This window comes from Bombina bombina, chromosome 3 (assembly GCF_027579735.1).
Source record: "Bombina bombina isolate aBomBom1 chromosome 3, aBomBom1.pri, whole genome shotgun sequence".
Classification (NCBI taxonomy): Eukaryota; Metazoa; Chordata; class Amphibia; order Anura; family Bombinatoridae; genus Bombina; species Bombina bombina.
The window spans coordinates 396,963,308-396,978,958 of NC_069501.1; the positions used below are offsets into that span (position 1 = coordinate 396,963,308).

Consider the following 15,651-nt stretch of genomic DNA (forward strand, 5'->3'; position numbering starts at 1 on the left):
CAAATTTACCTGTAAAATAAAACCTAACCTGAGTTACACTAACACCTAACCTTACACTACAATTAAATAAATTACTTAAATTAAATACAATTACCTAAATTACAAAAACAAACAAACACTAAATTACATAAAATAAAAAAAGAAATGATCAGATATTTAAACTAATTACACCTAATCTAATAGCCCTATCAAACTAAAAAAGCCTCCCCAAAATTAAAATTAAAACACTTGCCTAAACTAAACTACCAATAGCCCTTAAAAGGGCCTTTTGCGGGGCATTGCCCCAAAAAAATCAGCCAATAGAATGCAAGCTCAATCCTATTGGCTGATTGCATCAGCCAATAGGATTTTTTCACCTTTAATTCTGATTGGCTGATAGAATTCTATCAGCCAATCGGAATTCAAGGGACACCATCATGGATGACGTCACTTAAAGGAACCTTCATTCTGGAAGAAGACTTCGATTGAAGAGGATGCTCCGCGCCGGGTGTCTAGAAGATGGACCCGCTCCGCACCGGATGGATGAAGATAGAAGATGCCGTCTGGATGAATACTTTTGCCCATCTGGAGGACCACTTCTGCCGGCTTGGATGAAGACTTCTCCCGGCTTCGTTGAGGACTTCTTGCCGCTTGGATGAAAACTTCTCCCGGCTTCGTTTAGGATGGATGTCCGGTCTTCAAAACTGTAAGTGGATCTTCGGGGGTTAGTGTTAGGTTTTTTTAAGGGTTTATTGGGTGGGTTTTATTTTTAGATTAGGGTTTAGGAAATTGAAAAAGAGCTTAATGCCCTTTAAAAGGCAATGCCCATCCAAATGCCCTTTTTCAGGGCAATGGGGAGCTTAGTTTTTTTTAGTTAGGATTTTATTTGGGGGGTTGATTGTGTGGGTGGTGGGTTTTACTGTTGGGGGGGGTTGTATTTTTTTTACAGGTAAAAGAGCTGATTTCTTTGGGGCAATGCTCCGCAAAAGGCCCTTTTAAGGGCTATTGGAAGTTTAGTTTAGGCTAGGTTTTTTTTATGTTGGGTGGGCTTTTTTTATTTTGATAGGGCTATTAGATTAGGTGTAATTAGTTTAAATATCTGATAATTTCTTTTTTTATTTTGTGTAATTTAGTGGGGGGGGTTTGTAATTTAGGTAATTGTATTTAATTTAGGTAATTTATTTAATTGTAGTGTAAGGTTAGGTGTTAGTGTAACTCAGGTTAGGTTTTTTTTTACAGGTAAATTTGTATTTATTGTTGCTAGGTAGTTAGTAAATAGTTAATAACTTTTTAGTAACTAATCTACCTAGTTAAAATAAATACAAACTTGCCTGTGAATTGGCATATGATGTAAGACCTTTCTTGAAATGAAGATACCAAATGAAAGAATAACATATTTCTCAATGGTCCATTTGTATTTATTTTAGCTAGGTATATAAGGGCAGCATTGCTTAGAGAATTTACAGAACCAAATGGAGGTGCCTGAAAAGCTTTCATATCCTACACATATTTTGCTATTGGCAATCCCGCAAAGATCTAATGTAACATTATGTAAATGAGAAGATGAGGTGGAATGAGGAAACTAATCCTTAACAGTGTTTGAAACACAGTCTGATAACTCTTAACTGGCTGCAGAACTAATGCACTACATGTGAAGAGGAGGTGACCTGAATATGGTCATTGGTTTTAATGTTCCTTGATGGGTGCACACAAACCGTTTTCATGACTTGTTCTTGTTTTGTTTTCTGTTAAAGCAACAATTGGGAGCAATCTGCCCTTTTTATAATCAGTTTATAGTTTTTGGGGACCTCAAGGGTTAGAGCAGCTGGACCTCCCCACTTATCACCTTATATTATTTTAAGAAATGTAAATGTAGCCTCACACACATTTATCTTTTTCTTTTATCTAAATAGCATATCCTGCATTGCTGGGGCCATATACCATACAAATTAGTTTGACCTACATTTTTGTGAATAAAGATACTTGGGTATTGCTAAGAAAGATGGGCCACTGTGTCTACTCAAAAACTAAAAAAAGCAATTGAGACTTTAATGCTTCCATCAGGTAACCTGAAAGTCAAAAAAACGTTCCTTAACCTATTTAAGGTTCCTAACCAGATTTTATTACTGTTGTTTAATTTTTTTTATTTAGTTCTGTGCTTTTTACAGTGATCCTTTTAATGTGGATAACATAACCACTTCATAATAAAATTATTAATTTCATAATTATGGGTACAAACAGATAAACTGCACTGGCAAATGAACTTCAAATGAATCAACAGGGCCTCCATTTCATTGGTTAATGTGTCCATATCAACCACAGCATATCCCATGGTAGTATTTAAAGTAAATTGAGGCATCAAATTACTCTGACTATTCTGCCTGAGATTTGTAGGTTTTAATCATGAGAGGATCATAAAAGAAATACCCAAACATCTTATCAAAAGTCACAGACCTTTTTGTTTTGCATTCTTGCTTGTAGCCCACTGAGCAGGTGGTTTTCTTATGTCCTATCAACTCAAGGATCAAAGTTCCATCCTTCCCTACACACTCCTTGGTGGTGACAGATTCCTTTTAACATCATCCTGGTAAGAATCCAAACAATTAGGTGGCCAAGTCTAGTTCTTATATTTCTGCAGTTTTTAAAACAATTCTTACCGGTTATAAAATGACTCAGAATTACAGTGAGTAATGAGTCACGTGCAAGTGATGCTTTAAACTGTAAATGATAGTGTTAAGGCTGTTGCTAAAATTTGAGGCTAAGTTGTGATCTAAGGGCTGTTTACATCCTTCCATGCTAGGCTGTGTTTTTGTTTTTTTAAAGACCAACCTTTATTAACTTTTCTTTACTTCTAGATTTTTTTTTTTAATTTTCCTTAAGACTAAATCTAATTACTTACATCACTTCCTCTTGTCCATGTTTCAAGACATCTCTATGGCATCATTTTGTACCATTCTTTGCTTTTTCTGGAGGGGTCTTTATGAGAGATTTTAAAGGGACATGGAACCCACATTTTTTCTTTTTTTGATTCAGATAGAGCATATGATTGTAAACAACTTTCAATTTTACTTTTATTATCTAATTGGTTTCATTCTCTTTGTTGAAAAACATACCTAGATAGGCTAAGACGTAGCAATGCACTACTGTGAACTGCTGATTAATGGCTGCCTGCTGTCATTGGTAGAGAATGAAGCAAATTTGATAAAATAAGTAAATTGTAAAGTTGTTTAAAATTGCACGTGCTATCTAAATCATTAAATAAAAAAAAATGGGTTTAATGTCCCTTTAAGTGACAAACCATACAATTACTTAGGAAAACTTGTCAACCCCCTAACAGTGCTGTGCAGAGACCATGAAGTTTAAGAGTTTGTTAGACTTAGTTCTTTATCACTGTCTAGCACATTACTGTTGAGTCAGCATCTTACACTTTTTTAGAGTATTTTCTTTCATGGGTTGTGTCATCTTGTAATACTATTAGAGATATAGCTATAAATCTTTCAGACATGCATATAACATATATGGATGTCAGCTGTCTAGCTGTATATCAGTGTGAAAGTAATTCAGCACCTCTGCAGGCACGCTTGAAATAGATCTAGTGGTCATTGGACTTACCAGTCATTTGAGAAAGCTGTCTGAAAATTACAGTTTGACAGTGATGATTCACTTCTGGGCTTACTCATCTATTCAAATGCTCAATTCAGAATGATACGGTGTTAAACTGTATGCCAAGTGTATTATCATATGCTTAGATATTCTGGTTCATAAAGCAACCCTATGATTTGTTACAATTATATCATCTGTAACCTCAATACATAGTGTGTACTGTAAGCGCTAGATTCTAAGTAAACTGCTACAATTTAGCAGCTAAAAATAATCTCAACCTCATTAAATTTATACTGTGACAGCACACTATAGGCGCTCATTAAATAATAGCAGCTCCTGACAGTTGGTCACCAGGGAGTTTTTGATCCCATCTGCCATAACACAAGCATGTGTATTACATAAGTATTGGGGATATAACACATCCTGTCAAAATTAAACCCTATTCATCATTGAGCCCATCCCCACCATGATATTCTTCTAAACATGGCAGACCCAATCCCCAACCACAAAGATAACCTAATCCCTATTGGCACATTCACCCCACCATAATTAAACACTAGCCATCATTAACCCAATCCCACGATTGCAATGAAAGGACCACTAAATACAGAATAATTGAATAATTAACATATATACAAATACAATGCAATAGCACTTACTTTGAATTTGAAATAAGCAGTAGAATATTTTCTGGCAAATTTCAAAATTAATCTAATTTGCCCTCCCCTGTATCATGATAGGTAGGAGCTGAATAGTCAGAAAGTGAGCATATAAAAATAATGTGCATGTTTAGATAATGGAAGTATATTGGAAAGGTTTTTTGTTAAATTGCATTCTCTATCTGAATCATGAAACTTTAGTGACTTTATTGGCCCTTTAAACCCTAACCACTGCTTAACCCCCCCCCCCCGACATAACTTGAATCCTTATTCTGTCCAAGCTAAGCATGTCCATATCTTAGTGCAACACCCCCCAAACCCCACTATGCCACCCAGCACTACAGACATGATCCCCTTCTGTTAAACTCCGTTCCATTCCATTACCCCCAACATTGCAAATGCCCTCACTAAATGTAACCCAACTATGAATTCTCCCCATTAACCAATTAATAGAATGAGGTGTATTATTCAATTAGGACTGAGTTCTTCTTTTTTTATACAGGATAGTTATTTTTTTTATTATTGTAAGACTTTTTTTTATGTGGTGGATTAGATGTTAGAGGTATTTCTGCAGGTGAATGGATCATGTAAACAGAAGTTATTGATGGGAGAATTTATGGAAGATAGGTTTAGTGGGGTGTATTTTTGTGATGGGGAGGAGATCATGTGTGAGTGGTGTTTGTTGTGAGAAGATTGCATAGAGGGGTACTTAGGTTGTTAGGGGTGCAATGGGACAAGGTTGTCAGTGGTTAATTACACTGGGACAGGGCCATGATTAGAGTTAATTGTGGGAAATAGGACAGTGGCACAAAGGATTTAAATTGCAGTGTGGTGAGGTCAACTGCTCTTTGGATTTAATTGGAGTGGAGATCTGTCAGTGGCGGAGTGGAGATCTGTCAGTGGCTGAGTGGAGATCTGTCAGTGGCTGAGTGGAGATCTGTCAGTGGCGGAGGGGAGATCTGTCAGTGGCAGCGGGGATTAGTTGCAGTTGGGTGAGTTTGTGGTTTTACTTCAAATTCTTTTTCATACTCTGTATTAAGACTTTTATACCTAAAAACTGTTTTATTTGTTGCTACAAAATTAAAGGACCAGTAAATACAGTAGATTTGCATTATAAACAAATACATGATAAAAAGGCAATGCAGTAGCACTTAGGCCCTGATGTTCAAAAGTGCTACGAGGCGGCGCAATATTCCAAGCGATCCGCTGCTATGGTGAGCAAGCTTGTCGGAATATTCCAAGCTCTCGACATAGCCGCATCGCTGAAAGGTCTTTACTGTGCACGCCATTTGTCCGCAATGCTGGCTTAAGCAACACCCAGCATTCCCTGGAATATTACTGCCGTCTGCCTAATCACTACTTCTAATACCCCTAAACCGAAGTACCCCACGATCGGACACTAACACTAAACTAATAAACATCTAAACCGCCGCATAACCACCATAAATTGATAACTATTAACCTCTAAAATGACACATACCCACCACAAGTACCACCTATTAACGCCCTATGCCGCCATCAACCCACAGCAAGTGCTAACTATTAACCTCCTTTGCCGCCATCAACCCACAGCAAGTTCTATTAACCCCCTATGCTGCTATCAACCCACCGCAAGTTCTAACTATCAACCCCCTATGCTGCCATCAGCTCATCGCAAGTTCTAACTATTAACCCCTTATGCTGCCATCAACCCACCACAAGTTCTAACTATAAGCCCCCTATGCCACCATCAACCCACGGCAAGTTCTATTAACTCCCTATGTCGCCATCAACCCACCACAAGTTCTAACTATTAACCCCCTATGCCGCCATCAACCTACTGCAAGTTCTATCAACCCCCTATGTCCATCAACTCATCGCAAGTTCTAACTATTAACCCCTGATGCCACCATCAACCCACAGCAAGTTCTAACTATTAACCCAATATGCCGCCGTCAACCCACTGCAAGTGCTAACTATGAACCCCCTATTCTGCCATCAACCCACTGCAAGTTTTAACTATTAACCCCCTATGCTGCCATCAACCCACTGCAAGTCTTATGCTATTAACCCCAAAATCACCACATGCCAACCGCAATAAACTATTAACCCCATAAACTGCTATCAACCCACCACAAGTACCTAACTATTAACCCCCTGCAGCGCCATCAGCCCACCACAAGTACCTAACTATAAACCCCCTGCACCACCATCAACCCACCACAAGTACCTAACTATTAACTCCCTATGCTATTAACTAAATATATATATAACTTCTAATTTAAATATATAACAAAACCCTAAACCAAAAAACACAAACACATTCTAACCCTACTCTAACACCTAACCCCTGCTCTAAAATAACCCCACTAAGTTACACACAAAAAAGCTGTTACACAAAATAAAAAAAAATCTAAGTTACAAAAAATAATAAATAACACTACCAAAAAAAAAAAAAAGAATTATACCTAACACTAAACTACATGCCCCATAAAACAAAAAAGCCCCCCCCCAAAAAAAAATAAAAAAAACCTAACTCTAAAATAGAGTGCGTTTTCCTCAGCTCTTTTGCCAATAAAATAAAAAAGTTACAAAAAAATCCACTTACATTAAAGGAACCCCCCCCACCCCCCCAAAATGAAAAAAAAAAAAATCTAACCTAAAAAGCAGGCATGCAGTTATGTATATATAATATTATATATATATATATACCAGCATTTTTGTTGGTAAGGCTTGTGTTGCTAACGCACAGTTTTTTCTCACCGCTCACTTAAGACAACGCTGGTATTACAGGTTTTTTTTAACCCGGCGTTAGCCACAAAAAAGTGAGCGTAGAGCAAAATTTAGCTCCACATCTCACTGTAATACCAGCGCTGCTTACGGTAGCGGTGAGCTGGCTAAACGTGCTTGTGCACGATTTCCCCATAGGGATCAATGGGGCTGAGCCGGCTGAAAAAAAACCTAACACCTGCAAAAAAGCAGCATTCAGCTTCTAGCGCAGCCCCATTGATTCCTATGGGGAAAGAACATTTATGTCTACACCTAACACCCTAACATGAACCCCAAATCTAAACACCCCTAATCTTACATTTATTAACCCCTAATCTGCCGACCCCGACATCGCCAACACCTGCTTTATATTATTAACCCCTAATCTGCCGCTCCGGACACCGCCGCCACCTACATTATCCCTATGAACCCCTAATCTGCCGCCCCCAACATCGCCGACACCTACTTTTTATTTATTAACCCCTAATCTCCCGCCCCCAATGTTGCGCAACCTACCTACAATTATTAACCCCTAATCTGCCGCCCTCATCGTCGCCGCTACTATATTAAATGTATTAACCCCTAAACCTAAGTCTAACACCCCCCTAACTTAAATATAATTTAAATAAAACGAAATAAAATTACTACAATTAAATAAATTAATCCTATTTAAAACTAAATACTTACCTGTAAAATAAACCCTAAGATAGCTACAATATAACTAATAATTACATTTGTATCTATTTTAGGGTTTATTTTTATTTTACAGGCAAGTTTGTATTTATTTTAACTAGCTACAATAGTTATTAAATAGTTATTAACTATTTAATAGCTACCTAGTTAAAATAAAGACAAATTTACCTGTAAAATAAATCCTAACCTAAGTTACAATTACACCTAACACTACACTATCATTAAATTAATTACCTAAACTAACTACAATTAAATACAATTAAATTAAATAAACGAAAGTACAAAAAAAACCAAACACTAAATTACAGAAAAAAAAAAAAAAATTACAAGAATTTAAAACTAATTACACCTAATAAAATAAATAACCCCCCCAAAATAATAAAAATCCCTACCCTATACTAAATTACAAATAGCCGTTAAAAGGGCCTTTTGTGGGGCATTGCCCCAAAGTAATCAGCTCATTTACCTGTAAAAAAAATACAATACCCCCCCAACATTAAAACCCACCACCCACACACCCAACCCTACTCTAAAACCCACCCAATCCCCCCTTAATAAAACCTAACACTAACCCCTTGAAGATCACCCTACCTTGAGCCGTCTTCACCCAGCCGGGCACAAGTGGTCCTCCAGATGGTCCAAAGTCTTCATCCGATCCGGCTAGAAGAGGACCTCCAGAGGGGCAGAAGACTTCATCCAGGCAGCATCTTCTATCTTCATCCATCCGGAGCGGAGCGGGTCCATCTTGAAGCCAGCCGACGCGGAGCATCCTCTTCTTCCAACGACTCCCGACGAATGAAGGTTCCTTTAAATGACGTCATCCAAGATGGCGTCCCTTGAATTCCGATTGGCTGATAGGATTCTATCAGCCAATCGGAATTAAGGTAGGAAAGATCCTATTGGCTCATCCAATCAGCCAATAGGATTGAGCTTGCATTCTATTGGCTGATTGGAACAGCCAATAGAATGCAAGCTCAATCCTATTGGCTGATTGGATCTAGTCTATGATGAAGCGCCACTAGATGGCGCGAAACATGTCAGACGGTTTGTCCAATTCTTGCATGTTTGCTAAACGTGTGAAATAAAATGTTTCCTGTTTAAATAATACTGCTGTGCTGCTCCGTTTTAATTTTTTTCAATAGGATTTTTCCTACCTTAATTCCGATTGGCTGATAGAATCCTATCAGCCAATCGGAATTCAAGGGACGCCATCCTGGATGACGTCATTTAAAGGAACCTTCATTCGTCGGGAGTCATCGGAAGAAGAGGATTCTCCGCGTCGGCTAGCTTCAAGATGGACCCGCTCCGCTCCGGATGGATGAAGATAGAAGATGCCGCCTGGATGAAGACTTCTGCCCCTCTGGAGGTCCTCTTCTGGCCGGATCGGATGAAGACTTCAGACCGTCTGGAGGACCACTTGTGCTCGGCTGGGTGAAGACGGCTCAAGGTAGGGTGATCTTCAAGGGGTTAGTGTTAGGTTTTATTAAGGGGGGATTGGGTGGGTTTTAGAGTAGGGTTGGGTGTGTGGGTGGTGGGTTTTAATGTTGGGGGGATATTGTATTTTTACAGGAAAAAAAGAGCTGATTACTTTGGGGCAATGCCCCGCAAAAGGCCCTTTTAAGGGCTATTTGTAACTTAGTATAGGGTAGGGATTTTTATTATTTTGGGGGGCTTTTTTATTTTATTAGGCGGATTAGATTAGGTGTAATTAGTTTAAAATTCTTGTAATTATTTTTTTATTTTCTGTAATTTAGTGGGTTTTTTTGCACTTTCGTTAATTTAATTGTATTTAATTGTAGTTAGTTTAGGTAATTAATTTAATGATAGTGTAGTGTTAGATGTAATTGTAAGGTTAGGATTTATTTTACAGGTAAATTTGTATTTATTTTAACTAGGTCGTTATTATATAGTTAATACCTATTTAATAACTATTGTAGCTAGTTAAAATAAATACAAAGTTGCCTGTAAAATAAATATAAACCCTAAGATAGATACAAATGTAACTATTAGTTATATTGTAGCTATCTTAGGGTTTATTTTACAGGTAAGTATTTAGTTTTAAATAGGAATAATTTATTTAATGATAGTAATTTTATTTCGTTTTATTTCAATTATATTTAAGTTAGGGGGGGTGTTAGACTTCGGTTTAGACTTAGGTTTAGGGGTTAATAAATTTAATATAGTATTGACGACGTTGGGGTCGACAGATTAGGGGTTAATAAATGAAGGTAGGTGTCAGCGATGTTAGGGACGGCAGATTAGGGGTTAATAAAATTTAACTAATGTTTGCGAGGCGTGAGTGCGGTGGTTTAGGGGTTAATATATTTATTAAAGTGGCTGCGATGTCCGGTCGGCAGATTAGGGGTTAAAAATTTTATTTTAGTGTTTGCAATGGGGGGGGGGGGCTCGGTTTAGGGGTTAATAGGTAGTTTATGGGTGTTAGTGAACTTTTTAGCACTTTAGTTAAGAGTTTTATGTTACGGTGTTAGCCCATAAAACTCTTAACTACTGACTTTTAAATGCGGTATGAGTCTTGACAGGAGAGGGTCTACTGCTCACTTCTTCCACGACTCGTAATACCAGCGTTAGGCAAATCCCATTAAAAAGATAGTATACGCAATTGACGTAAGGGGATTTGCGGGATGCTCGAGTAGCGGAAAAAAGTGAGCGGTACACCTGTACCTGTCAGACTCGTAATACCAGTGGGCGTTAAAAAGCAGCGTTGGGACCTCTCAACGCTGCTTTTTAAGGCTAACGCAAGACTCGTAATCTAGGCGACTGTCTTTAATTACAAATAATAAACACAACAAGCAACATTAATCACATTTGAATTTATATGCAAATATTTAAACATTATGCATTGTACATAACAATGCATCATTTAAATATTGAATATTTATATTTTGGGCCTTAGCTTATTGTTAGTTTTAGGTTATGTCAGATTAGGGGTCAATGTTTACATTATATGCTTTGCCATGTACAATGCATATTGTTTAAATTATTGTAGACATCTTAAAATGCATGTAATGTTTGCTTTATATTATTTTAAACATAAACACATATTTTCAAATATATCTTCATGTTTGAAATAATAGCAAGCAGCTATAAAATGTATTTTAAGATATCTCCAATACTTGAAATAATCTTCATTTTACATGGCAATGCATATTTTGTCACAGAGATGCGCTAAAATGCTGACGGCACCGGCAAAACCTGCTTGGCCTATCTAGGCTCTTGGAACTCAATGCCAGATGGGAATTGAGCCCCAGACTGCCAATGGCAGTCAACCCCCGGAGGACCAGCTAAAAAAAGAGGTTTTGCCGGTCCTTCTGCGTTTTAGCGCATCTCTGTGACACATTATTTATACATTGATGACAACTTTAGCAACATAGCTATATAGTTATAATAAGGTTCATTACTTATAGTTTAATTTATTATACTTAGTTAATTTTCAACAGTAGGCAGTTAGATGGGCGTTATAGGGCAAGTGTTGTTTACACATTACATCATTGTAGGCGGTATTAGGGACGTAGCTGGGCGTTTTGGGGGGGTGTAAGTTAGGCGTGACATAGGTGTAGGTGGTCAGTGGGAGGTAGCTAGGCGGAGCAGGGGGAATATAGCTTAGGCGGGAAGTAGAAATAGGTGTTTAGGGGGAATTAGCAAGGCCTGCTAGTGGTAGTAGCCTGCACTTTTATTTGGACACATCGACACAAGATCAATATGTTCAAAGCAGCGAAGTGCAGGTTGCGAGGGTGGTTGTGGCCTTGTTTGTCTTGCCAGCTATAAACTGCAGAGACAAACATTGCCTGAGCTAGTTAGTGTAGTTGTAGTAATACTTAGGTCACCACAGCAATATTTGAAGTTTGCCTACACTGAAACTAATAGTAGTTTCAGTTAGCACACTCTTTGCGCCGTGTAAATACACTTTAAATATGCCCCCCCCCCCCTGCAGTAAAAACGGTGTCGACGATGTGGGAAGTGACGTTACGCTCACATTAATATGTGGGATCGATGTTTTGAACATCGGGACTTAGTCTGAACTTCAAATAAGTAGTAGATTATTTTCTGACAAGTTTCAAAGTTATGTCTATTTCCACTCCTGTATCATGTGACAGCCATCAGCCAATCAGAAATGCATATACGTATATTCTGTGGTTTCTTGCTCAGTAAACGTTTGTGACTTAAAAAAGTATAAATATAAAGACTGTGCACATTTTGTTAATGGAAGTAAATTGGAAAGTTGTTTAAAACTGCTCTATCTGAATTATGAAAGTTTAATTTTGACTCGTCCCTAAGTATGTGGGAGCATTGCAGGCTACTGCTAATAACAGCAACATGTATAGGACACTGTTCTAGATGCTGTCACTATTACTCTGGTGCTTCCGCAGGGCTTGGATGCTCAACTATTGAGCAGTTTACAGGTCAGAGGGCTAAGTAATATACTAGACATAAATGTTGCATACACTTATTTCACATATCTTTTGACACCAACGCTCTCCAGGCAACACAATCCACAAAAGGGTTAATGACGTATGGTTTCTAATACTATGCACTGAACATATTGCCAGCAGCTATCTATGCCACGTATTTTAGCTTTAAATACCATGTGCCTAGTCAAAACATTCCAGAGGTATAGAATTCTGCTGACAGACAAATATATAATATATCTCTAGCTAAAAACTGTATTCTTTCATCAGTATCAACCTATTGTATTTAATAAAAAGATTGGAAATAATATAAAATCTTATTGTCTCTTAGGATTTATGCTATTTTGTTGCACATACTCAATAATAGGTACAATTCTGAAATACATTTCTAAATTTTTGTGTCTTGGAGTTATCAGGAGGTCAAATTTTTTACGTTGGGTCACCTGACATTTTAAAGGGTATGAGTTCCTCGCGTTGAACTTGTGTAAAGGCTGGTTAATTATCGCGTGTCCGTTTGCAGGCCTGCGATAATTTAGCCCTCCACTTGCAATCTAGCAATATATATTGTACTAATACAGCTATTCTCCAGAATCAATCTCTACTCAACACCCTAAGAATGCTGCTCAAAGATTTACATCTCTTCTACAAACAATATTTTATTATAAAAGTGTTCTTATTTAACCCTCTAAATACAAACAGTGGCAGACTGCATAGGACATACAGGGCATTAGTTGAGGGCTGAGGTCTATTATTTTAGCCTCTTAGTTGCCAGCATTATTATTTTGTGCATGCTGCAGAGCCAGCCATGCACTACCACTCACTGCCTTGCTGTGTCTGGGAATAGGGTTGCCAGGTGTCCAGTATTTAACCAGACAGTCCCGTAATTCTGTCCAGTAAAATGTATACACTGGATACACTGGGTGTAAATACTATTCTATGCGGGCTACTGGCAGTCATTGGGGAAATCCAATCACAGTTGCGAGCGTGTGTTTTACTCGCAGACAAAGGGGCAAACTCATTAATTAATATGTTACTAGCTTCCAAGGGGGTAAAATCAGTTTCATTGTTAGAAATATATATCTGATTGTGGTTGACAGTGCAGCTTAAGGTAACATTTTGGGAAGGGAACATTGTGTGACCCAACCACCGGAGCGCTGTCAACTTCAGGTCATCCCATATTCTAGTGGAGGATAGCGGGCAACCCTATCTGTGAACCAGGTCAAGGCACTACCAACCCCCTCAAATGCCTGTTACTTGGAGTGACTGTGACTACACAGGCTGATAATAAGTAGTTGTTATTAATTTAAGTGTGAACTTCATTAGCACCCCTCTTTTTTATTACATTTTACTTTTCACTATTTAATGACAATTCAAATGACTAGCTTATAATATTCTGCTATATATATTTTTACATCCACAACATACACCAGGGCTTTACCTTTCTTATGTAAGTCTTTTCTAAATACAGGTTTGTGTCCTACAATAAATTGAGTTTATGAATATATTTCAGGTGACATTGGATGACTTTGAACTGGCAGGAAAGGGCATATATCGTGCACTTTGTATCAGAGAGAAATACATGCGTTATTCCATCCAGAGATTTCCAAGAACTGTAGCTCAGTTTCTCCGCGAAATTGAGGGAGGATCCTGGAAGGAAGAAGATGAGATTTATCCAGGTAAAAGCAACATGTATTTCCTGTTTTAAGAAGCTGGGAGAAATTTCACTCAAAAGTCTAGTGTTAATGGATTGGTACAATTACCTACCATGGCAAAAAATTATTTTGTTCTCACTTAGACTCCAGTGAGAAAATGTGTGGGTTTATGTGCTTGCTCAAACAAAATTCTAAACTTAAACTTGATGGCTCTTGAGCTTTGTTGATGATGTCCTACATTACATCAATGACACAAATTATGTTGTTCTACATTACATCAACGATACAAATGATAATGTCCTACATTATATCAATGACACAAATTATGTTGTTCTACATTACATCAACGACACAAATGATGATGTCCTACATTACATCAACGACACAAATAATAATGTCCTACATTACATCAACGTCACAAATAATGATGTCCTACATTACATCAATGACACAAATATTATGTTCTTCATTACATCAATGATACAAATAATAATGTCCCACATTACATCAATGATACAAATGATGATGTCCTACATTACATCAATGACACAAATGATGATGTCCTACATTATATCAACAACACAAATGATAATGTCATACATTACATCAGTGACACAAATAATGATGTCCTACATTACATCAATGATACAAATCCTACATTACATCAATGACACAAATAATGATGTCCTACATTACATCAACGATACAAATAATTATGTACTACATTACATCAATGATACAAATGATGATGCCCTACATTACATCAACAACACAAATGCTGATGTTTAATATAACATAACCCATTATATCACTAATAACAATCATAATCTAATCTAATACTAATTTAATTACATACAGTTATTTGTCTAAGGCTAATAGTGATCATATATGATGAAGTTGTTAATCTACTGCTATTTTTCTTTAATATAGACAAAAATTTGTATAACTATAATGTCAGATGTTCATGCTAGGTTAACATCCTATTTGTCTGTTCTATAGACTAAAACCATCTAAATAAAGCATATACATCTGAAACAATGCTCAAGAATACTAGATAGTTCATATATTGTTTTACACATTCCAGGCATGCTTTAAATACCTACTGGTATTTTTACAGTCCTTTATTGGAAGTTTATTCCATTAATCCACGACCATTTCTGTAAAAAAAAACCCTGCTTCCTCACATTCCTTCTGTACCTGTTACCCTCTAACTTAAAATTGTGACTCCTTGTTTTAGTATTCCTTTTTTGTGGAAAATGCTTTCAGCTACCACTTTATTAAGTCCATTCGCTTATTTGACGAATGTCACCTCTTTCCCTTCTGTCCTCTAAACTATATATATTTAGATCATAGATTTCTTTTTTAAGACACAATGAGTCCACGGATCATCTTAATTACTAATGGGATATTCACCTCCTGGTCAGCAGGAGGAGGCAAAGAGCACCACAGCAGAGCTGTTAAATAGCTCCTCCCTTCCCTCCCACTCCAGTCATTCTCTTTGCCTACGTTAGTGATAGGAAGAGGTAAAGTGAGGTGATAGATTAGATTCTTCTATCAAGAGTTTTTTTTTTTTTTAAAGTAGTGCCAGAATGTGCTGCTTTGTCCTAGGGTGTAGCCGTAGTCCATATCAGTCTCTACAGGAGAGCTTTGATGGATTTAGAGCAATGGGAACTTGTGGGACATAATTCTCACTGCGCCTCCCATAATTTACTTGCTGCCCTTATCCTTCAGTCTGAGATATTCATTGACTCAGCATTTTGATTTCCTCAGGTTGATGTGAGGGACAGAACCTCTCAAACCTTGCTGCCAGGCAGAAGTCAAGGTAAGTTCTCAGAATTTTTTCAAGAAGCACATATTAGTTCATAAGGGGCTTTTTGAGAGAATAATTAT

The 15,651-nt window shown here is 37.4% G+C and overlaps 1 protein-coding gene across 1 annotated transcript in view; it reads left to right on the forward strand.

Moving 5' to 3' along the window:
• AMPD1 (adenosine monophosphate deaminase 1) overlaps positions 1–15,651 on the forward strand; it is a 294,451-nt gene that overhangs the window by 86,988 nt on the left and 191,812 nt on the right. The window contains exon 4 of the mRNA XM_053706560.1: positions 13,620–13,785. Within this exon, the coding sequence (XP_053562535.1) occupies positions 13,620–13,785 (166 nt within the window). The remainder of the gene's footprint in view (positions 1–13,619; positions 13,786–15,651) is intronic.